Genomic DNA, 25,988 nt, shown 5'->3' with positions numbered 1-25,988 from the left:
TTACTCTGTCAATCTCGAACTTCGTGAGAATTACCAGACATCTGAAAGCTATCCGTTACCACTTTTACACTTAAAACGGAAACAAAGACCTTTAATTTTATAATTAAATAATTAAATTGATATCACATGTGTATGACAGAATGTAAACAAATTATACATGCAAACAATGATGATTTTTGAACGACGAGTGACTGGACCGTGATCGACGAAAATTTAAACATGAAAGTACAACGATCGAGTGATAGTGGGATGATGATCATAACGAGCTCTATCTATATACATATAATTTGAGCTCTATGTATATATAAATTTTGAAATCAAGATATTTTTCCTAATCGGATTAGGTTATCTACATTAGTCACACATTTTCATTTATTAATCGCGGACTTCCTGTTCTAAATTACGTCACACAGAATAGACAGATTTAGTGTCTGGAACTGTCCAGGGATATGACAGTTTAGAACAGCTTTTTGTATTTTCTTTGTCACGACCCAGGACAGTTTCTGTCAGGATCTGTCCGGGAATAGAGCAAAATGTGTCCTGACCCATGACAGTTTCTGTCAGGATCTGTCAGGATTTCTGTTCTATCTGCTGTCGTAGAACATAAATTCTGGCAGATTCTGACAGAATTTATGAGAGATTAGAAGTGATCGCATCTGTAAAGATTAACTCTGAAAGTGTGATAATTATTTCAATACTTCACATCAAAGACATCGCTTTACATGTTTCTACTTTAATTGTCTTTGATGTTACAATTATCAGTAACCCCCTCCCCCCCCCTAAAAAAAAAATGAAAAATAACAAACAAACAAACAAAAACAAACAAAAACAAACAAAAAACAAACAAAAAACAAAAACGAAAACAGACCATTAATCATGAAGATGTGTAAACAAAGTTTGATGCCTCAAATAAAACACATTTACCCGAAAGATTTACAGCCAGTGTAATATCTAAACAAGAAAAGACTTGCAAGTACTATTGGTCAAGTTAAGGAGGTAGACCTAGGGTAAGGAACACAACTCTTTAAAATCATTGGAACGTTTGTATTCAGCATTTTACATCAGTCTTATGTAAGCATCTAATTAACTTGGATTCATTTTATTCTGCTTCAAACGAAAGCTTGAGGGGCTTTGGTGAAGTTGAATATGACACAAACATATCACTGATTTCACCAATTATGTCCCTTACTTACCCTAGGTCTACCTCCTTAAGTTCTTTCTGATAGAAACATTTAACATTGTTTTATCAGTTAACATAAAAATATAATTTTATTGTAGTGATAATGTTGTTATGTAATAAGGATTACTTTAATCCAATATATCATCAAGATAACTTACAGTTTTGTTATTTTGGTGCAACAGATTATATTTAGGAGGATTTTTAAAGAGGTTTACAATAGACTGATCCGTACATGTAAGAGAAGAGAAGAAAATCGGCTATGACAGGAACACATTTAGACCTCATTTGAATATCAACAACCTGTCTACATACGTCATTTTCAAAGAGAAAATAAATATTATAAATTCATAAAATTCAAAATACTAATAATAAAATATGTCCTATTGATGTATTTATTCCGCCCTCAATCACTGAAAAATGCAAATGATAGAAATGTAATCAAAACAAGAAATGAATTAAGAGCTACATGTACACATATGTAGATTTCGGAGGACCATCAAATCAAATACATGTATAACAACTGTCAACGTAATTACAATGTAGTTTATGCGGCAGCTTTGTTTTCATGGTAGAAAAGAATATGGAAAATCATTAAGTGGATCTAATTCCCAAAATCAATTTTAAAAAATAGCATACACTATTATTTACACAAGAAATATTACGTTTCTTAATTATTTTTGATTTGAGTTTTTTTTCTGTATACAATTTACATCTTGAACACCTCAGGTATGATAAAAAGTTCAAGTGTACAGCATACCGAAATTTACAATATGATTGGTATACGAGACGGTCACTACTGAAGGACAACATATCTAAAAAAAAATGCATCAAGTCAGTAATCAGACTTGTCTGACCATCGACTATATATATCATATATTTTTTTCCGAAATTTGCCATACAATGTAGCACTAAATTCGAATACCCTAAAATCGTGTTCTTCATTCCTTGTATGAAACATTTGGGACTACAATGATGTAGCTCTTTTGACATTTACTGGTAAAATATCAGGGAGGATCTAGACACTTTGAAAAGGAGGATTGGCAGCCGGGGTTCCTCAGAAAATTGGGGGTAGGACATTATTTACAATTTTTTTTGCAATTGTACGCATGAAAATGAAAAATGTCCCATAAAAACGAGATTGCCAACCCGCTGTACCCCTTTTCGATCCCCCACAGAACATATCAGTGGTACTTGCTTGTGTCCTTTCACATTTCTTCTGGTTAAGCTAATAAAATTGTTATAAACTAAGTTATAATGTGAGTTCAAATGAAAAAAAAAATGTGTGTATGATTGCAAATACATGATAGTGAACCAACTAGAACGCTTGAAGATTTAACCCATCCACTATTTGATTGTAAAATCTCTGCTCACTCGATAAATCTTTGCGTTTTCATTTAAGTAGCTGTCTTTGTAAGAATCATGCAAAATCTGAAAAATGTGATACACTCTAAAAAAGGCTACATATTTTTATTTTTGTAATTAATTTGTTTTATGGGAGTATATTATGAAATGTGTAATTATTCATTCAAACCTGCCTGCTCTTAGAAGATAATCAATATTGAAAATCCAATAGATTCTATTGTATTTTAGCGTCATTTACAGAGTTATCTCCCTTAATTTTGAAATCTGCAGTGCATTCTATATACTTTTTATCTCCTAAGAACACGGGTTATATGAAAAACTGAATGTTTATTTCTGTTTACGATGACAATTCAAACAAAATATCAAAAATAAAAATATGTAAGCTTTTTACCCATGAATCACAATTTGCATGATTCTTAGCTTGAGTGCTACTTATATTTTTTCATACTCATGGTATATTTTGATTATTAGTTGGCTACATGCACACAAGAAATTAATCAATTATTTTGTGGTAAAAGGGAGAGAATTCTGACATACACGTATTTTCTTGAATCACATCAATACAAAGTCATGTATATATGGTAAAAAACTATGAAAGAGATAATGTTAGTGTTGTGTCTAGGGATAGATGAGGGGGTCCGGTGGCGGGGGGGGGGTGACCTGTGGTCGGACCTGCTCCTTATTTTGTCAGAAAAATTGGTTTTATGTTGAGCGAAACTTTTGAAAAAAAATGAGAAAATAACTGGTCGCCTTTTTCTGGAACACAGCCTGGTCCCCCTTTTTTTCTTCTAAAACACTGCTGGAATCTATGTTTTGGCCACTGAATTCTACATGATATTACTTTATTTGTTAGTTTGAAGCATCCACCAAAAGTACGGGCATCGAAAAAAATGTTGAAAATAAAATATTTTAACGAATCTGTGTTCACTGAGAATTCTTCGTGTCACATGAAATATGCGGCTTATAAACACCACATCGGAAATACATGCACTCCGTAAAACTACATGTACATATACAGAAGACGTTATTTTCGAGAATTCCGACTGAAATTGCTTAATTTAGAGTGAAATGCAAATTTCAGCTATTTTTCTATTTAAGATTATTTTGAATTACTGAATTTCTGGTCTTCCATATGGTAAAAAATGGCTCAGATTCTTTATTTTTTTGTTAAGAATATGATGTGCTATATGTGTGAGGTCGAGTTTTCTCCGATCATAGAGAAAATATAAAATATATATAACGAGAATAGGTACATGTATGGTGTATATGTATATGTCAAGGAGACAACATCCCCGGCGGTATGAAAATGTCAGCCCAAGGCATTAATTTGTTTTTAATGAACGACGAAGAAACCCCCCATACCACAGGACAGGTTGCAGCTTGCCTAAAAAGCATCATTATACACAGGTACAGCGAAGGAGTTGCCCCTATGTACGCATGTAACATAAACATTAAACTAAAGATAAAAACGAAACAAGATATACAGAGGCCAGAAATTCCTGACTTGAGACAGGCGCAAAATTCCGGAGAGATTAAAGTATATTTGTACTTTGGTGTGATCACAATCCTTCCCCTTCAAAATCTGGACACTGTGGGAAAACAATATACAATTCAACATACCTAGAAAGCAGTTAAAAAAGTCTGAGTCCCATGTTACAATGGAAATTAAGAAACTGAATACAAATTACACAAATATACAAAAAAAAGGACTACTAGCAGTTAACTGACACGCCAGTTCCAGACCAGTTTAAACCTACAAAAAGTTATAATGTCCCCATCGTATGTAATACACGTTTTCCCTATGCATGGACAATGATGTTACTTTATTTGGTTCACCGGAAAATAAGCTTAGTTTGTTGTTCGTACATACACATGTACGTTGATGAGGAAATAGATTCTCCTTCAGGAATGAGTGGTTTGAATTATTTATCCACTCGAGATGGTAAAATTAAGATTTTCAACACGCAAGCTTTAGTGTACATTTTAAAGTATTAATTATACCATTGATAATGGATAAATAATTTATATAAATGAACCCCCTATTCGAAGAGGGGCTCGTTATAAAATATCTGGATCCGCCGCTGGTTCCAATCTATAGGAATCAAGCACTTGGCACATTTTATTTTGAAACGAACTCGTAAATGAACTATATTTAGATAAAAAGTAATTTGAAATGTTAAAATTGATTTTAACCAAACCGAAAGTAGAAAATTACATTTAAATCTCAATGCCTATATTTAGCAACATTTAAATACGTCAGCAATTTTCAGAGCAAAGAGCAAATCGATTCCTTATCTACGGAAAAATATTAATAAAAATGCCACAACCGGTAAGTTTCTCTGTATTTAATGCTGTAGTGGATCCATAGGGGGTGCAGGGGGTTAGCACCCCTCTTTTTTACTTGAAGATTAGTCATTTGCAAGAGTAAAATTGACAAAAATGGCAAATAATGTCCTAGTGCCCCCTTTTTTCTTAAGAATCCCGGCTGGCACTCATCCTTTTCAAAGTAGTTTGGTCCGAACCTGAAAATGATGCTTTGATAAGCTTTAGATGTCTGCCTAAAAGATAAATTGTATGCACGTTGCTCATGGTGATATTCTGTGTTAACAATTCAACACGGCTGAATAAATATATTAAGCCAATTCGATAAAAGATTAACGTACGGATGTACTTTTCAAATACTCCATCCCATCAGATCAAGTTGTCCGTGTGTGGAGAGGTAAATTGCCCCCTTTCCGGGCCTCTTGTTTTATGCAAGTGCTAGTCTAAACAAGTATAACCGATTAAAAAAAAAAACATTTCTATCATTTAAATTTTTAACGGTTATATTACATACATGTAATTTGATTATTACATTATAAAATACATGGTACGCGTAATCATCCTTATAATAATCACGCAGGTTTCATATAGATGTAGAATCTTGCTATATGTACATGTACATGTATGATTCGTTCTAGTGGACAATCCCAGGTAAAAGATAGGGGTCATTTACTGGGTCATTACAACAAACAAATAAAAGTATTTGATCATTAGGATTTAAGGGTTTAATACACTTATAAACCGTATACGACATTTACATGTAAGTACCAGTCGACATAAAATTTGTCTGATTTTTGGAAAGACCGTAACTTAATATGCTGAACATGTAGAAATGTACATTGCGTATAGATATAGAACACAATGAGGCTTTTGTTTTCATTTTTAACCCTTAGTTTCAAAATTTATACAAAAAAATCCGGATATTAAACAGGGGAGTTAATACTATTTCTATCTTGGAAAAGTCATGCTTCGATTCGAATAATATGATCGGAGTTGTTTTCAAGTCGGGTTCTTTAACAGCCAGTGACTGGTGGGACAGAAAGATGCGTAAGTACACATGTATATGCAACTTTTCCCGAACTATCCACGATTATTGTGTGAGGTAGAACAAAAATGAAAGGAATGCGTCGAAGACGGGTGTATATTCTCAATGATAATTCACTGATACAAGTAGCTAAATTCTGTTTTCGTTTATTGATCCTGATACAAGTAAGTGTGCCAATATTTTATACAACGTAAGTGTCATTTTTTTGTACTTTCTTGCTGCGAAACTTCCCTGTTAAAGCTGTACGTACAGTACGTTTGTTTCTGCTGACTAACGAACACTTTCCGGTTTGACTGGTGATTATCACTTGGGAGCATTTCAAGCATGTTACTTTCAGGTTCAAACACGTTACCGTTAAGCTCACTATTTACTTGCTATTATTTTCTTGCTACGAAACTTCCCTGTTAAGGCTGCTTCTGTTGACAACCAAACCCTCTCCGGTGTTGCTGGAACATTATGTACTTGTACACTGTACATGTAATTATCACTGCGGACCAAATCAAGAATGTTACTTCCACGTACGTAACGTGTACTGTTGAGTTCATTTAGTGCTCGTTATTATTTTGGAGATGAACATAAAGCAACACCGAAGGTACAAACGAAGGGACAACATCAGACAAACCTTTGTCAGGAACAGCAAAATAAAAAATTTAATTGTGGGTGAAGAAAATAAAGAGATTTGCCGAGCGCAGCATGATACGATCGCAGCCTGTTGACATATGTTCTCATGTAGAAAGTATGGACGCAATTATATTTTTTGACACACTTAAACATAGGGAGTTATATATATAGTTAATTATTGATATAACAACTGGTTTCGACACAATACACATGTAGCACAAAATTTGAAATTCATTCAAAGGTAGAAAAATAGCTTTATGAATGCTTATCAAAGATAACTTTGATCCCTATAAAAAAAAACTGTAAAAGATGTTAATCTAGTAGAGAAATACAGAAGGAATGCAATAAGATGAGTTGATGATCGGTCCAATTAGAAAGAAGTTCTTTTTTTTTTTTTTTTTTTTGGCGGAAAAGGGGGGGGGTTGACCCACTTAGGGATCTTATAACTTGAAAACCATGAGACATATATGAAATCTGATTAAAAAAAAACGGAATTCGCTTTAAGAATACATTGGCATCTGAATCATCACATTCGGATTTACAACAAACTTTTTTCTGCCAATTGTAATAATAATACCTATGTTCCACCTTTTAGCACCTTATTTCAAGGATGTTGGGAAAAACCTTCAAAAACTACAGGGCCATCCACAATGTGGCTAAAATCAATGTGTTAAAATTACTGAAAGAACCGATAAGTTTTACGTAAGTTATTGTTAATAAACGAAAGTAAGCAAACGCCAACGGTGCAGACGACGATGGCAACGCCGACGGGAAGACCATTACACGAACGAAAAATTTAGTCGTATAAAAAAATCACACAATACAACAGAACTGAAAAGTACAACCTGGAAAACGAACAGAAAATCAAGTTCCTGCCTGTCGTGCTATTCGTTGATGGTCAGTTTCGGTGAAAGAGGAAATTATTGATCTAATCTACCGACTAGTTTTCATGCAATGGTGTTAATGTGTAAATATTTGTAAGAATCAGGCAAAATTGGAAGAATCAGATACATGCATGTCAAAACCTCACCGATCTGACTATAAAATATCACTCAAGGATGCTTTCTCTATCTGAAAATACCATTATTTGATCTCTGCATCACTGACTTTGCTCTGAAATTTTTCAATAGAATCTCAGAAAAATGAGGTTTTTGACTGAGTTTTCTGCCCTTTAAATGTTCATTTTCAGTGCATTTCAATAAAATTGTAACTCAATTGTCCAGCATGATATGGAAAATCTTGTCTGTTTTCCTTTGATGTCCCTTGATCGACATCAGATGGTTTTGAGACTCAAAGGTCACGTGATTTCCGAGTAAAAATGGAACTTAAAATAATATAATGTGTTTTTTAACTTACATGTACGCAGGTTAATCAAGAAGGAGTTGTTCGGGAAAATTCGTTTGTTGAGAATTACTACGCGAACAGAATACAACCCCATAGAAACCAGACAGATGATCCAAAATTTCGAGACAAAGAACAGCTGCTGCTCAGCTGCAAGGAAAGGGCAGGCGATACATTTTCTGGAGTGCATCCATTGAACATTGCCGTGATTGGCCCCCCAGGTGGAGGAAAGTCCTCTTTTTTGAACACTGTGTTCGCTAGTTTCAACATGGATTCATGGCGTCAAATCGCTATGCATGGAAATTTTGGTGGTGGAGGCAGACAAGTTACTACCCGATTCAGAAGGTTATTAATGAATAAATTACAGCATGGCAATTACTGTAGTATTTAAAAACACGTGTACTCAGAAAAAAAAGCAATAACGGTACTAGTAATGCCTATCTGAACCGAATCCGGTTGAGACTTTAAAATCGGTCCAGCTTGTTTAGGTTTGCTAGTTTCAATCTGATTTAAAGCGTCTGGTTTTTGGATTATTTCTAAATTTTGCGGGGTCAGAATATCTGTTTTGAAATTTTGCGGGTCAGAAAATTTATTTCAACAACTTCTTCTAATTCTTACCAGGGTCATTATATTTATTAATTTTAGGAGGCGTTGGCTAGAATTAAAATTTACTTTCAATTTTTACGAGGCCAGATTATTTGTCTTCAAAACACGGGCCCCATCTTCAGAATCAAATGGTTGTCCTCTAAACAGGGTTACATATACCCAGAATCAAATCGTTGTATTTAAAATTCGAAATTCCTCGATCGTTTTCTTTTGTTTTAACAGTAAAAGTATCAATTTTCGCGGTGTACTAGGTTTCGCTATTTTCGCGGTGGACAGATAAGCGCGAAAAATAGTACCCGCAAAATTGATTTTTTACACTGTAGAACGCTTATCATTTTTGAGACCACGAACACGTTCACTTGTCAGAATTCAAGAAAATAAGCAACCACAAAATATCATACGTTTACAATAATCATTTTAACATATATGTATGCAGAATTTATCGAACCTATTAATGATTGAATACTCAGTTTAATTATAAAATAGTTAAAACAAATTATGCATTTTAACAGCGGAAAAAGAAAGGTATAGAAATTCAATGCTGAACAACCGTTTGGTCAAATTAAGATTGTTCGAAGTTCCCTTGCTTTGTTTTGTTTTTTTTCCTTTCTTTCTTTCTTCAAAGTTTGAACTTTCCCATTTCAGTTACCAAAAGAAGGCGTATTACCGGATTAACGATAACTATTCGAACTTTCCAATTTCAGTTACCAAAAGAAGGCGTATTACCGGATTCACGATAACGTTCTGATGCCTACATTTCTTGATATGACTGGTTTTGAGGATGATTCTTCTGAAATAGGCAAAGCACTCCTGCGACTGGTATTTTCTGGAAGAATCAGTGAAGACGAGTCTCTCTTAAGAGCAAGAAATTATGCCGGTTACTATGGCGCCGATGGTTTGATGAAGAATTATAACAAATTCTGGAAAAAGTATTTCAATAAATTTCCCGTCGACCGGATCATCGTTGTATGTAGCCCGAACAGTCCGTTGCCTGAGAACTTTCTTGAAGCTGTTACACAGGTGGCTGCAGAAATGAGTGGTAAAATATTATGATAACCTGTAACCTGTGTAAACTTTAACAGGACGAAGTTGATTATGTCGCATTTTTCTGTTGTTTAAATAATGACCCCTTCTTTTCAGTTTTACATTAACTAGGATATATTTATCTCAATAACTTTATAAAACTTATATAAGCATTTTGTTTTGGTTAAAGATACAAAATTATTACATATAAGATCCTCCCCTACTCATGATTTTTCGAAATTTAATGGGCCTAGAGGGTATACTGCTATATCATATCAATGGAAAGATAAATAAATGTATTCTTTTCTAACTCAAAAGTTGTAAAGTTTCCTACTCTATTATAATAATATAATTATATAGATAGCAGTGATTTACCGAATGTTCCCTCTGTAATTTTTTTTCGATGATTCACACTGTGAAATAAATTCGGTAATTTCACTCTGTCGCGTTTTCTCCCATCAAAACGTCACAACACGAATATCAATCCGCTATTCACAAAATTTCTAATTTATGTTGAAAATAACAATGAATAATGCAGGAAATCTATATAGTAAATAGGATAATCAATTTGTTATCGTGAATAACCAAAATATGATCACTCGTGCCAAAAACGCATTAAGAAAAAAGTTTGCCAATGTATCAGAATGCTATTCATGCTTCGTAAAAATTCTTATTTTGTGCAATTCGATCCAGTTGTTGACGATTACATTTTCATTTTCGTCCGATAGTTCTAAGAGAAACCATATACATGTACATGTAGTTTGCTTTCAATTGGTAAATATTTTTGTTGTAATTAGGGAGTCTTAAGAGTTGTTGTTACATGTACATACACGTAAATATTGTAGGCACATCTACGGGTATTTGAAGCTTAAAAAAGAGCTGCTTGATTCATGTGAATTTAATATACTGTAAGATTCATATATTCCAATCACCAACGCAGAGGGACTTTACGCCTCTTACACGCTCTGTACCAAAGCCCACCTTTATATGCAAATAAGTACAGTACAATGGAAATGGCTTTGCGAATTTGTAATGAGAAAACCTGATGGCTTGTGATTTTTTTACATCCTGAATAGCAGAGCTACATGTATAAGTTAGCGGAGTGATACGTACATGTAGTGAATCAGGAAGCGGGTATAGGTCTGCGGAGGAGATTGGTTGAAGTTGTTAAAAGTGGTACAGTATTGATATAAAATTAATTTTGATACCCTTTAATCTGATTACAAATTTCTTAATTCGTAACAGATTTGGGAGATAATAATTACATGTAATATGATCAATGCACATGAATACAGTAACAAGTAATGGTTAAAAATTTTGGTCAGCTTATCATTCCACTACGCGTCTCGGTCACCTGCTATGTGCTTTGCGATTTCAAATGTTGTAAAATACATCTAGTAAATAACCCAGAAGCTATAAGGATGCTAGTCTTACATATTTTATTTCAGAATGCAGTATAGTTTTAAAAGATATTTTATTTTCTCAATTGACATGTATATTTTAGACATACCAGTATACGGAGTTTTAACGTACAGAGACAAATTCCAGTCAAATAATACGGATCCAACAATACAGAGACGGGTCGACTCCTTTATTAATAAACTTGGGTTGCCTGGAAACAGATTTGCCCATATCATGAACTATTGTGATGATGTTGATAAGCAGCAGTTCTATCTGAACACATGTATACCTTCCTTAGATGTACCTATATTGTCTTTGATGCAGCAGGTATGTGACTTGTGATTACTACCAAATCAAATTTGTACCTTCAACTGCATCGAAATATAAAACTATATTTCAGCGACGGAGCCAGGATATTACAGGGTTGAAAAGTTTGGTCAATTAAGTTAAAACAAAAATAAGCAAATGATAGTCCAGAACTCCCCTTTTCTTCTGGTTTCTAGAATCTTATCCCATTTTTGCAATCTAGCTAGGGATTCGTCACTGTCTGTGCTTACATACTGATGAAAAAAGGAGAGGTTCAAATGTAAGACGGTTAGCTACAAAGGAGCGATAATGAATTTATAAATTAAACTACTGAAGTCCTTTTTGGGTTTAAGAATTTTTTTCGAAGATTTATATAACTTATATAAATCTTCGAAAAAATTCTTAAAAATTTATTCAGCCAGTATCTATACAACTATAATAGATAGAAAGAAACCTTCAGTTGATGAAAAGATCCTTATGTTAACTCCTACCAAAGTCTTCTTGAGTCAAAATGTATTGCCCTTGAACGGAAAACTTTAACTAGATGAGCAAAGCAGGGTCCTGGGAGCCTCTTTTTTTTTTTTTTTTTATAAATATTTCATTTATAAGTCTACTTCAGTCCATTTCTAAAGTTTATACGAACTTTAAGAAGTTTTTTTTTTTTTAATTTTATCTCAATAAAAAAAAACCCTTCCTATAATAGGCTTAATGTAAATATTGTAAAAGAGTTTTCTCGAAGATTTATAATATGGTATATAGAATACAAAAAAATGTGGTTAACCTGACAAAGATAATCCCAACTCAATTGTCTCTCATCTACATGTACAAGACATGTACTAAACATTTAAAATCTTTCACTCCGAATTAACTCTCTTTGTAAAACTCTTATGGCTATTATGTTGCTGCATGATCATCTACATGTGGTCGACAGTTTTCAATTTTAATTTTTATGCACACATATCAAAAAGCCTTACATACAAGTTACACTGTATATAATCCTCAAGTTGGGTTACTTCCCTTAGTCAGCAATATACTGCACATAATCTGTTATTTTTCACTTTGCATTATAAAATGTAAATGAATAAGGATGTACATGACAGTATGTACAGTATTTTACAACATATATATATATAGATGTACAATGTAGTCCATTTGAAGTTTTAAAATCTGAAAAAAAATTCTTAAAAATTAATTTGTCACACGATTTTAATTTTTCTACTGCAGATACTTTTTCTATAGTAAATACGACCCACCGGAAATATTTTTATTAGGGTTACTTGCCAAGCAGAACACCTCAGCTTTTCAAGTTACACAAAAGAAAAACCTCGGAGGCACTAGGCGAATGGATCTGTCCGGAATTTGACCGATCTATTTCTAAAATTACAGTTAAACTGGTTGAATTTTTACCATTACTATTTTTCTTAGCTCATCGCTTCACGCCAAAATTCTTGGAAGAAGGTACGAGAATACAATTAATTCCCCTTGGTTTTCGTTGTAATTTTTATGAACCCAGTCAATGAAATATGGCAAAATCAGGGGTTTTCACAGCCTTGTCTTAGGATCTATAAAATCACAGATATGTGTTTTATTGGTCTGAATCTTTTGTATTTGCTAGTAAATAATATAAATAATGTGAAAAAAAACCTAATATATTCATTCCATTGATATTCATGCATCTAATGTAAGTCACTACATGTATATACCTTGTGATTCTCAAAAACACCTAATTTTAGACTTCCGCATACACTATAAGGTTTCAAAAATGAAATTTTTTGTAGAAAAACTGGAAAAATACAGCTGACTGTCTGCTTATGTACCTGATAAGCTTAGAACCTTACATTATTTTACATTTGTTTCAGATCTTTCATCCTTCAAAACCCAAATAAAGGCTAACTTTTAATATCGGACACAATCACACTTGAACAAGCTCTGTAGAGGTCTGGTTTAAATTGATCTGGAGTGACAGTTTTAGTTTTGAAACCACTTCTTATTGTTTTCAATGTACATTTGATATGTGTAGACCACTTTATGTTTGAAGTTGATCAATTTAAGTCATTGTCAGCATCATAAAATGAGTTTTCATATGTGTACCCCTATACATGGTCTAAAAGTGCATTGACCATGGCCGCATGTATAAAAACCCAATTTTTGGCCTTAAAACAGCTGGAACTTGAGTAAACTGAACTTCATTGCATCAAATACACATAATATGATGCAACCAATGTAAAAAATCACAAAAATATTGCATTAAAAAAAAAAATGCACATTTTAGAGGGGCCTTATTTCCTTCGACCATTGGACATGCGAGTCATGCAATGTACCACTGATACTAAATTTGCTATAACTTATATATTTTTCAACTAATCATGATGAAACTTTGTACTTGAAGTCAAAAAAGGTTTATCTTGACATGAGTGCAGTTTTTATTCAAATTGAGCACATTTGTTGATCTAATAGGTACGAGAATACAATTAATTCCCCTTGGTTTTCGTTGTATACGAATATAGTTCCAACTTTGGTAGTAGGTACCTTCCACATTTTTTCATATTTTTACTGGAAACTTATTTGCTGAAGTTTTGCCTCTAATTGGTAGAAAATAGGTTAAAATTACTTGGGATTTTTTTTCATTAATCAATTCTGACTAAAAGTTGTGATTTGGTTCAGTGGAAGAAGGTTAAAATTTAGGACTTTTAACTCAGTTCATTTGTCATGTTTACCCCATCTCCGAATTATATGTATTAATTTCAGAAAATGATGGTAAAATTTTCTACAATTGATATATAAAATCCTGTTTGTACATATCTTTAGGCCAGAGAAGTTTTATTCAGTTTGCACCGGTGGAATTTTTTTAATCTGCTCAAATATGTATATTGAAATGCACTTGAAAATTAATTGCGGTCTCGTGCCTAATAAGGGGGTTGCCAGGGTATCAGAAATTGTATTTGCTAGTATTTGCTGGGGGTAATTTGGTGTTTATTTTCAAGAATTCAGTAAATCTACATGAAATAATAAGATTTTGGCCCTTTATTCTCTATTTTCTGAAATTAAAATAAAAAATATGGTTTCTATGGGATTTTCCATTGAAATTGCACTTTTGCTAAGGTGCTAGGTATGAAATATAAACCTGTGGGGAAAATATTGTACAGCTTTGAGTTTTTCTCCTCTAACTATACACTAGGAACATCAAATCAACAAAAAACATACTTTATGAACAAGGTTTAGGCAGAAATCTGACAATTTAGTGTAATTTTTATGAACCCAGTCAATGAAATATGGCAAAATCAGGGGTTTTCACAGCCTTGTCTTAGGATCTATAAAATCACAGATATGTGTTTTATTGGTCTGAATCTTTTGTATTTGCTAGTAAATAATATAAATAATGTGAAAAAAAACCTAATATATTCATTCCATTGATATTCATGCATCTAATGTAAGTCACTACATGTATATACCTTGTGATTCTCAAAAACACCTAATTTTAGACTTCCGCATACACTATAAGGTTTCAAAAATGAAATTTTTTGTAGAAAAACTGGAAAAATACAGCTGACTGTCTGCTTATGTACCTGATAAGCTTAGAACCTTACATTATTTTACATTTGTTTCAGATCTTTCATCCTTCAAAACCCAAATAAAGGCTAACTTTTAATATCGGACACAATCACACTTGAACAAGCTCTGTAGAGGTCTGGTTTAAATTGATCTGGAGTGACAGTTTTAGTTTTGAAACCACTTCTTATTGTTTTCAATGTACATTTGATATGTGTAGACCACTTTATGTTTGAAGTTGATCAATTTAAGTCATTGTCAGCATCATAAAATGAGTTTTCATATGTGTACCCCTATACATGGTCTAAAAGTGCATTGACCATGGCCGCATGTATAAAAACCCAATTTTTGGCCTTAAAACAGCTGGAACTTGAGTAAACTGAACTTCATTGCATCAAATACACATAATATGATGCAACCAATGTAAAAAATCACAAAAATATTGCATTAAAAAAAAAAATGCACATTTTAGAGGGGCCTTATTTCCTTCGACCATTGGACATGCGAGTCATGCAATGTACCACTGATACTAAATTTGCTATAACTTATATATTTTTCAACTAATCATGATGAAACTTTGTACTTGAAGTCAAAAAAGGTTTATCTTGACATGAGTGCAGTTTTTATTCAAATTGAGCACATTTGTTGATCTAATAGGTACGAGAATACAATTAATTCCCCTTGGTTTTCGTTGTATACGAATATAGTTCCAACTTTGGTAGTAGGTACCTTCCACATTTTTTCATATTTTTACTGGAAACTTATTTGCTGAAGTTTTGCCTCTAATTGGTAGAAAATAGGTTAAAATTACTTGGGATTTTTTTTCATTAATCAATTCTGACTAAAAGTTGTGATTTGGTTCAGTGGAAGAAGGTTAAAATTTAGGACTTTTAACTCAGTTCATTTGTCATGTTTACCCCATCTCCGAATTATATGTATTAATTTCAGAAAATGATGGTAAAATTTTCTACAATTGATATATAAAATCCTGTTTGTACATATCTTTAGGCCAGAGAAGTTTTATTCAGTTTGCACCGGTGGAATTTTTTTAATCTGCTCAAATGTGTATATTGAAATGCACTTGAAAATTAATTGCGGTCTCGTGCCTAATAAGGGGGTTGCCAGGGTATCAGAAATTGTATTTGCTAGTATTTGCTGGGGGTAATTTGGTGTTTATTTTCAAGAATTCAGTAAATCTACATGAAATAATAAGATTTTGGCCCTTTATTCTCTATTTTCTGAAATTAAAATAAAAAATATGGTTTCTATGGGATTTTCCATTGAAATTGCACTTTTGCTAAGGTGCTAGGTATGAAATATAAACCTGTGGGGAAAATATTGTACAGCTTTGAGTTTTTCTCCTCTAACTATACACTAGGAACATCAAATCAACAAAAAACATACTTTATGAACAAGGTTTAGGCAGAAATCTGACAATTTAGTGTAATTTTTATGAACCCAGTCAATGAAATATGGCAAAATCAGGGGTTTTCACAGCCTTGTCTTAGGATCTATAAAATCACAGATATGTGTTTTATTGGTCTGAATCTTTTGTATTTGCTAGTAAATAATATAAATAATGTGAAAAAAAACCTAATATATTCATTCCATTGATATTCATGCATCTAATGTAAGTCACTACATGTATATACCTTGTGATTCTCAAAAACACCTAATTTTAGACTTCCGCATACACTATAAGGTTTCAAAAATGAAATTTTTTGTAGAAAAACTGGAAAAATACAGCTGACTGTCTGCTTATGTACCTGATAAGCTTAGAACCTTACATTATTTTACATTTGTTTCAGATCTTTCATCCTTCAAAACCCAAATAAAGGCTAACTTTTAATATCGGACACAATCACACTTGAACAAGCTCTGTAGAGGTCTGGTTTAAATTGATCTGGAGTGACAGTTTTAGTTTTGAAACCACTTCTTATTGTTTTCAATGTACATTTGATATGTGTAGACCACTTTATGTTTGAAGTTGATCAATTTAAGTCATTGTCAGCATCATAAAATGAGTTTTCATATGTGTACCCCTATACATGGTCTAAAAGTGCATTGACCATGGCCGCATGTATAAAAACCCAATTTTTGGCCTTAAAACAGCTGGAACTTGAGTAAACTGAACTTCATTGCATCAAATACACATAATATGATGCAACCAATGTAAAAAATCACAAAAATATTGCATTAAAAAAAAAAATGCACATTTTAGAGGGGCCTTATTTCCTTCGACCATTGGACATGCGAGTCATGCAATGTACCACTGATACTAAATTTGCTATAACTTATATATTTTTCAACTAATCATGATGAAACTTTGTACTTGAAGTCAAAAAAGGTTTATCTTGACATGAGTGCAGTTTTTATTCAAATTGAGCACATTTGTTGATCTAATAGGTACGAGAATACAATTAATTCCCCTTGGTTTTCGTTGTATACGAATATAGTTCCAACTTTGGTAGTAGGTACCTTCCACATTTTTTCATATTTTTACTGGAAACTTATTTGCTGAAGTTTTGCCTCTAATTGGTAGAAAATAGGTTAAAATTACTTGGGATTTTTTTTCATTAATCAATTCTGACTAAAAGTTGTGATTTGGTTCAGTGGAAGAAGGTTAAAATTTAGGACTTTTAACTCAGTTCATTTGTCATGTTTACCCCATCTCCGAATTATATGTATTAATTTCAGAAAATGATGGTAAAATTTTCTACAATTGATATATAAAATCCTGTTTGTACATATCTTTAGGCCAGAGAAGTTTTATTCAGTTTGCACCGGTGGAATTTTTTTAATCTGCTCAAATGTGTATATTGAAATGCACTTGAAAATTAATTGCGGTCTCGTGCCTAATAAGGGGGTTGCCAGGGTATCAGAAATTGTATTTGCTAGTATTTGCTGGGGGTAATTTGGTGTTTATTTTCAAGAATTCAGTAAATCTACATGAAATAATAAGATTTTGGCCCTTTATTCTCTATTTTCTGAAATTAAAATAAAAAATATGGTTTCTATGGGATTTTCCATTGAAATTGCACTTTTGCTAAGGTGCTAGGTATGAAATATAAACCTGTGGGGAAAATATTGTACAGCTTTGAGTTTTTCTCCTCTAACTATACACTAGGAACATCAAATCAACAAAAAACATACTTTATGAACAAGGTTTAGGCAGAAATCTGACAATTTAGTGTAATTTTTATGAACCCAGTCAATGAAATATGGCAAAATCAGGGGTTTTCACAGCCTTGTCTTAGGATCTATAAAATCACAGATATGTGTTTTATTGGTCTGAATCTTTTGTATTTGCTAGTAAATAATATAAATAATGTGAAAAAAAACCTAATATATTCATTCCATTGATATTCATGCATCTAATGTAAGTCACTACATGTATATACCTTGTGATTCTCAAAAACACCTAATTTTAGACTTCCGCATACACTATAAGGTTTCAAAAATGAAATTTTTTGTAGAAAAACTGGAAAAATACAGCTGACTGTCTGCTTATGTACCTGATAAGCTTAGAACCTTACATTATTTTACATTTGTTTCAGATCTTTCATCCTTCAAAACCCAAATAAAGGCTAACTTTTAATATCGGACACAATCACACTTGAACAAGCTCTGTAGAGGTCTGGTTTAAATTGATCTGGAGTGACAGTTTTAGTTTTGAAACCACTTCTTATTGTTTTCAATGTACATTTGATATGTGTAGACCACTTTATGTTTGAAGTTGATCAATTTAAGTCATTGTCAGCATCATAAAATGAGTTTTCATATGTGTACCCCTATACATGGTCTAAAAGTGCATTGACCATGGCCGCATGTATAAAAACCCAATTTTTGGCCTTAAAACAGCTGGAACTTGAGTAAACTGAACTTCATTGCATCAAATACACATAATATGATGCAACCAATGTAAAAAATCACAAAAATATTGCATTAAAAAAAAAAATGCACATTTTAGAGGGGCCTTATTTCCTTCGACCATTGGACATGCGAGTCATGCAATGTACCACTGATACTAAATTTGCTATAACTTATATATTTTTCAACTAATCATGATGAAACTTTGTACTTGAAGTCAAAAAAGGTTTATCTTGACATGAGTGCAGTTTTTATTCAAATTGAGCACATTTGTTGATCTAATAGGTACGAGAATACAATTAATTCCCCTTGGTTTTCGTTGTATACGAATATAGTTCCAACTTTGGTAGTAGGTACCTTCCACATTTTTTCATATTTTTACTGGAAACTTATTTGCTGAAGTTTTGCCTCTAATTGGTAGAAAATAGGTTAAAATTACTTGGGATTTTTTTTCATTAATCAATTCTGACTAAAAGTTGTGATTTGGTTCAGTGGAAGAAGGTTAAAATTTAGGACTTTTAACTCAGTTCATTTGTCATGTTTACCCCATCTCCGAATTATATGTATTAATTTCAGAAAATGATGGTAAAATTTTCTACAATTGATATATAAAATCCTGTTTGTACATATCTTTAGGCCAGAGAAGTTTTATTCAGTTTGCACCGGTGGAATTTTTTTAATCTGCTCAAATGTGTATATTGAAATGCACTTGAAAATTAATTGCGGTCTCGTGCCTAATAAGGGGGTTGCCAGGGTATCAGAAATTGTATTTGCTAGTATTTGCTGGGGGTAATTTGGTGTTTATTTTCAAGAATTCAGTAAATCTACATGAAATAATAAGATTTTGGCCCTTTATTCTCTATTTTCTGAAATTAAAATAAAAAATATGGTTTCTATGGGATTTTCCATTGAAATTGCACTTTTGCTAAGGTGCTAGGTATGAAATATAAACCTGTGGGGAAAATATTGTACAGCTTTGAGTTTTTCTCCTCTAACTATACACTAGGAACATCAAATCAACAAAAAACATACTTTATGAACAAGGTTTAGGCAGAAATCTGACAATTTAGTGTAATTTTTATGAACCCAGTCAATGAAATATGGCAAAATCAGGGGTTTTCACAGCCTTGTCTTAGGATCTATAAAATCACAGATATGTGTTTTATTGGTCTGAATCTTTTGTATTTGCTAGTAAATAATATAAATAATGTGAAAAAAAACCTAATATATTCATTCCATTGATATTCATGCATCTAATGTAAGTCACTACATGTATATACCTTGTGATTCTCAAAAACACCTAATTTTAGACTTCCGCATACACTATAAGGTTTCAAAAATGAAATTTTTTGTAGAAAAACTGGAAAAATACAGCTGACTGTCTGCTTATGTACCTGATAAGCTTAGAACCTTACATTATTTTACATTTGTTTCAGATCTTTCATCCTTCAAAACCCAAATAAAGGCTAACTTTTAATATCGGACACAATCACACTTGAACAAGCTCTGTAGAGGTCTGGTTTAAATTGATCTGGAGTGACAGTTTTAGTTTTGAAACCACTTCTTATTGTTTTCAATGTACATTTGATATGTGTAGACCACTTTATGTTTGAAGTTGATCAATTTAAGTCATTGTCAGCATCATAAAATGAGTTTTCATATGTGTACCCCTATACATGGTCTAAAAGTGCATTGACCATGGCCGCATGTATAAAAACCCAATTTTTGGCCTTAAAACAGCTGGAACTTGAGTAAACTGAACTTCATTGCATCAAATACACATAATATGATGCAACCAATGTAAAAAATCACAAAAATATTGCATTAAAAAAAAAAATGCACATTTTAGAGGGGCCTTATTTCCTTCGACCATTGGACATGCGAGTCATGCAATGTACCACTGATACTAAATTTGCTATAACTTATATATTTTTCAACTAATCATGATGAAACTTTGTACTTGAAGTCAAAAAAGGTTTATCTTGACATGAGTGCAGTTTTTATTCAAATTGAGCACATTTGTTGATCTAATAGGTACGAGAATACAATTAATTCCCCTTGGTTTTCGTTGTATACGAATATAGTTCCAACTTTGGTAGTAGGTACCTTCCACATTTTTTCATATTTTTACTGGAAACTTATTTGCTGAAGTTTTGCCTCTAATTGGTAGAAAATAGGTTAAAATTACTTGGGATTTTTTTTCATTAATCAATTCTGACTAAAAGTTGTGATTTGGTTCAGTGGAAGAAGGTTAAAATTTAGGACTTTTAACTCAGTTCATTTGTCATGTTTACCCCATCTCCGAATTATATGTATTAATTTCAGAAAATGATGGTAAAATTTTCTACAATTGATATATAAAATCCTGTTTGTACATATCTTTAGGCCAGAGAAGTTTTATTCAGTTTGCACCGGTGGAATTTTTTTAATCTGCTCAAATGTGTATATTGAAATGCACTTGAAAATTAATTGCGGTCTCGTGCCTAATAAGGGGGTTGCCAGGGTATCAGAAATTGTATTTGCTAGTATTTGCTGGGGGTAATTTGGTGTTTATTTTCAAGAATTCAGTAAATCTACATGAAATAATAAGATTTTGGCCCTTTATTCTCTATTTTCTGAAATTAAAATAAAAAATATGGTTTCTATGGGATTTTCCATTGAAATTGCACTTTTGCTAAGGTGCTAGGTATGAAATATAAACCTGTGGGGAAAATATTGTACAGCTTTGAGTTTTTCTCCTCTAACTATACACTAGGAACATCAAATCAACAAAAAACATACTTTATGAACAAGGTTTAGGCAGAAATCTGACAATTTAGTGTAATTTTTATGAACCCAGTCAATGAAATATGGCAAAATCAGGGGTTTTCACAGCCTTGTCTTAGGATCTATAAAATCACAGATATGTGTTTTATTGGTCTGAATCTTTTGTATTTGCTAGTAAATAATATAAATAATGTGAAAAAAAACCTAATATATTCATTCCATTGATATTCATGCATCTAATGTAAGTCACTACATGTATATACCTTGTGATTCTCAAAAACACCTAATTTTAGACTTCCGCATACACTATAAGGTTTCAAAAATGAAATTTTTTGTAGAAAAACTGGAAAAATACAGCTGACTGTCTGCTTATGTACCTGATAAGCTTAGAACCTTACATTATTTTACATTTGTTTCAGATCTTTCATCCTTCAAAACCCAAATAAAGGCTAACTTTTAATATCGGACACAATCACACTTGAACAAGCTCTGTAGAGGTCTGGTTTAAATTGATCTGGAGTGACAGTTTTAGTTTTGAAACCACTTCTTATTGTTTTCAATGTACATTTGATATGTGTAGACCACTTTATGTTTGAAGTTGATCAATTTAAGTCATTGTCAGCATCATAAAATGAGTTTTCATATGTGTACCCCTATACATGGTCTAAAAGTGCATTGACCATGGCCGCATGTATAAAAACCCAATTTTTGGCCTTAAAACAGCTGGAACTTGAGTAAACTGAACTTCATTGCATCAAATACACATAATATGATGCAACCAATGTAAAAAATCACAAAAATATTGCATTAAAAAAAAAAATGCACATTTTAGAGGGGCCTTATTTCCTTCGACCATTGGACATGCGAGTCATGCAATGTACCACTGATACTAAATTTGCTATAACTTATATATTTTTCAACTAATCATGATGAAACTTTGTACTTGAAGTCAAAAAAGGTTTATCTTGACATGAGTGCAGTTTTTATTCAAATTGAGCACATTTGTTGATCTAATAGGTACGAGAATACAATTAATTCCCCTTGGTTTTCGTTGTATACGAATATAGTTCCAACTTTGGTAGTAGGTACCTTCCACATTTTTTCATATTTTTACTGGAAACTTATTTGCTGAAGTTTTGCCTCTAATTGGTAGAAAATAGGTTAAAATTACTTGGGATTTTTTTTCATTAATCAATTCTGACTAAAAGTTGTGATTTGGTTCAGTGGAAGAAGGTTAAAATTTAGGACTTTTAACTCAGTTCATTTGTCATGTTTACCCCATCTCCGAATTATATGTATTAATTTCAGAAAATGATGGTAAAATTTTCTACAATTGATATATAAAATCCTGTTTGTACATATCTTTAGGCCAGAGAAGTTTTATTCAGTTTGCACCGGTGGAATTTTTTTAATCTGCTCAAATGTGTATATTGAAATGCACTTGAAAATTAATTGCGGTCTCGTGCCTAATAAGGGGGTTGCCAGGGTATCAGAAATTGTATTTGCTAGTATTTGCTGGGGGTAATTTGGTGTTTATTTTCAAGAATTCAGTAAATCTACATGAAATAATAAGATTTTGGCCCTTTATTCTCTATTTTCTGAAATTAAAATAAAAAATATGGTTTCTATGGGATTTTCCATTGAAATTGCACTTTTGCTAAGGTGCTAGGTATGAAATATAAACCTGTGGGGAAAATATTGTACAGCTTTGAGTTTTTCTCCTCTAACTATACACTAGGAACATCAAATCAACAAAAAACATACTTTATGAACAAGGTTTAGGCAGAAATCTGACAATTTAGTGTAATTTTTATGAACCCAGTCAATGAAATATGGCAAAATCAGGGGTTTTCACAGCCTTGTCTTAGGATCTATAAAATCACAGATATGTGTTTTATTGGTCTGAATCTTTTGTATTTGCTAGTAAATAATATAAATAATGTGAAAAAAAACCTAATATATTCATTCCATTGATATTCATGCATCTAATGTAAGTCACTACATGTATATACCTTGTGATTCTCAAAAACACCTAATTTTAGACTTCCGCATACACTATAAGGTTTCAAAAATGAAATTTTTTGTAGAAAAACTGGAAAAATACAGCTGACTGTCTGCTTATGTACCTGATAAGCTTAGAACCTTACATTATTTTACATTTGTTTCAGATCTTTCATCCTTCAAAACCCAAATAAAGGCTAACTTTTAATATCGGACACAATCACACTTGAACAAGCTCTGTAGAGGTCTGGTTTAAATTGATCTGGAGTGACAGTTTTAGTTTTGAAACCACTTCTTATTGTTTTCAATGTACATTTGATATGTGTAGACCACTTTATGTTTGAAGTTGATCAATTTAAGTCATTGTCAGCATCATAAAATGAGTTTTCATATGTGTACCCCTATACATGGTCTAAAAGTGCATTGACCATGGCCGCATGTATAAAAACCCAATTTTTGGCCTTAAAACAGCTGGAACTTGAGTAAACTGAACTTCATTGCATCAAATACACATAATATGATGCAACCAATGTAAAAAATCACAAAAATATTGCATTAAAAAAAAAAATGCACATTTTAGAGGGGCCTTATTTCCTTCGACCATTGGACATGCGAGTCATGCAATGTACCACTGATACTAAATTTGCTATAACTTATATATTTTTCAACTAATCATGATGAAACTTTGTACTTGAAGTCAAAAAAGGTTTATCTTGACATGAGTGCAGTTTTTATTCAAATTGAGCACATTTGTTGATCTAATAGGTACGAGAATACAATTAATTCCCCTTGGTTTTCGTTGTATACGAATATAGTTCCAACTTTGGTAGTAGGTACCTTCCACATTTTTTCATATTTTTACTGGAAACTTATTTGCTGAAGTTTTGCCTCTAATTGGTAGAAAATAGGTTAAAATTACTTGGGATTTTTTTTCATTAATCAATTCTGACTAAAAGTTGTGATTTGGTTCAGTGGAAGAAGGTTAAAATTTAGGACTTTTAACTCAGTTCATTTGTCATGTTTACCCCATCTCCGAATTATATGTATTAATTTCAGAAAATGATGGTAAAATTTTCTACAATTGATATATAAAATCCTGTTTGTACATATCTTTAGGCCAGAGAAGTTTTATTCAGTTTGCACCGGTGGAATTTTTTTAATCTGCTCAAATGTGTATATTGAAATGCACTTGAAAATTAATTGCGGTCTCGTGCCTAATAAGGGGGTTGCCAGGGTATCAGAAATTGTATTTGCTAGTATTTGCTGGGGGTAATTTGGTGTTTATTTTCAAGAATTCAGTAAATCTACATGAAATAATAAGATTTTGGCCCTTTATTCTCTATTTTCTGAAATTAAAATAAAAAATATGGTTTCTATGGGATTTTCCATTGAAATTGCACTTTTGCTAAGGTGCTAGGTATGAAATATAAACCTGTGGGGAAAATATTGTACAGCTTTGAGTTTTTCTCCTCTAACTATACACTAGGAACATCAAATCAACAAAAAACATACTTTATGAACAAGGTTTAGGCAGAAATCTGACAATTTAGTGTAATTTTTATGAACCCAGTCAATGAAATATGGCAAAATCAGGGGTTTTCACAGCCTTGTCTTAGGATCTATAAAATCACAGATATGTGTTTTATTGGTCTGAATCTTTTGTATTTGCTAGTAAATAATATAAATAATGTGAAAAAAAACCTAATATATTCATTCCATTGATATTCATGCATCTAATGTAAGTCACTACATGTATATACCTTGTGATTCTCAAAAACACCTAATTTTAGACTTCCGCATACACTATAAGGTTTCAAAAATGAAATTTTTTGTAGAAAAACTGGAAAAATACAGCTGACTGTCTGCTTATGTACCTGATAAGCTTAGAACCTTACATTATTTTACATTTGTTTCAGATCTTTCATCCTTCAAAACCCAAATAAAGGCTAACTTTTAATATCGGACACAATCACACTTGAACAAGCTCTGTAGAGGTCTGGTTTAAATTGATCTGGAGTGACAGTTTTAGTTTTGAAACCACTTCTTATTGTTTTCAATGTACATTTGATATGTGTAGACCACTTTATGTTTGAAGTTGATCAATTTAAGTCATTGTCAGCATCATAAAATGAGTTTTCATATGTGTACCCCTATACATGGTCTAAAAGTGCATTGACCATGGCCGCATGTATAAAAACCCAATTTTTGGCCTTAAAACAGCTGGAACTTGAGTAAACTGAACTTCATTGCATCAAATACACATAATATGATGCAACCAATGTAAAAAATCACAAAAATATTGCATTAAAAAAAAAAATGCACATTTTAGAGGGGCCTTATTTCCTTCGACCATTGGACATGCGAGTCATGCAATGTACCACTGATACTAAATTTGCTATAACTTATATATTTTTCAACTAATCATGATGAAACTTTGTACTTGAAGTCAAAAAAGGTTTATCTTGACATGAGTGCAGTTTTTATTCAAATTGAGCACATTTGTTGATCTAATAGGTACGAGAATACAATTAATTCCCCTTGGTTTTCGTTGTATACGAATATAGTTCCAACTTTGGTAGTAGGTACCTTCCACAT

General features: G+C 32.4%; 1 protein-coding gene across 2 annotated transcripts in view; it reads left to right on the top strand.

Moving 5' to 3' along the window:
* Positions 1 to 4,770: 4,770 nt before the first annotated feature.
* Positions 4,771 to 25,988, top strand: part of LOC148605251 (uncharacterized) — a 49,762-nt gene continuing 28,544 nt past the window's right edge. Inside the window, exons 1-4 of one of the 2 annotated variants that reach the window (XM_088548137.1) lie at positions 4,771 to 4,871; positions 7,897 to 8,216; positions 9,182 to 9,516; positions 11,005 to 11,228. In XM_088548137.1, the coding sequence (XP_088404263.1) occupies positions 4,860 to 4,871; positions 7,897 to 8,216; positions 9,182 to 9,516; positions 11,005 to 11,228 (891 nt within the window). In that variant the 5' untranslated portion in view covers positions 4,771 to 4,859. Of the gene's footprint in view, positions 4,872 to 5,944; positions 6,074 to 7,896; positions 8,217 to 9,181; positions 9,517 to 11,004; positions 11,229 to 25,988 lie in introns of those variants that run through there. The other variant, XM_088548136.1, reaches the window with a different exon arrangement.

The sequence above is a fragment of the Perna viridis genome, chromosome 10 (genome assembly GCF_037379345.1).
Source record: "Perna viridis isolate PV_CMFRI_1.1 ecotype Kerala chromosome 10, ASM3737934v1, whole genome shotgun sequence".
NCBI lineage: Eukaryota > Metazoa > Mollusca > Bivalvia > Mytilida > Mytilidae > Perna > Perna viridis.
This window is presented reverse-complemented; position numbering and strand designations above follow the sequence as displayed.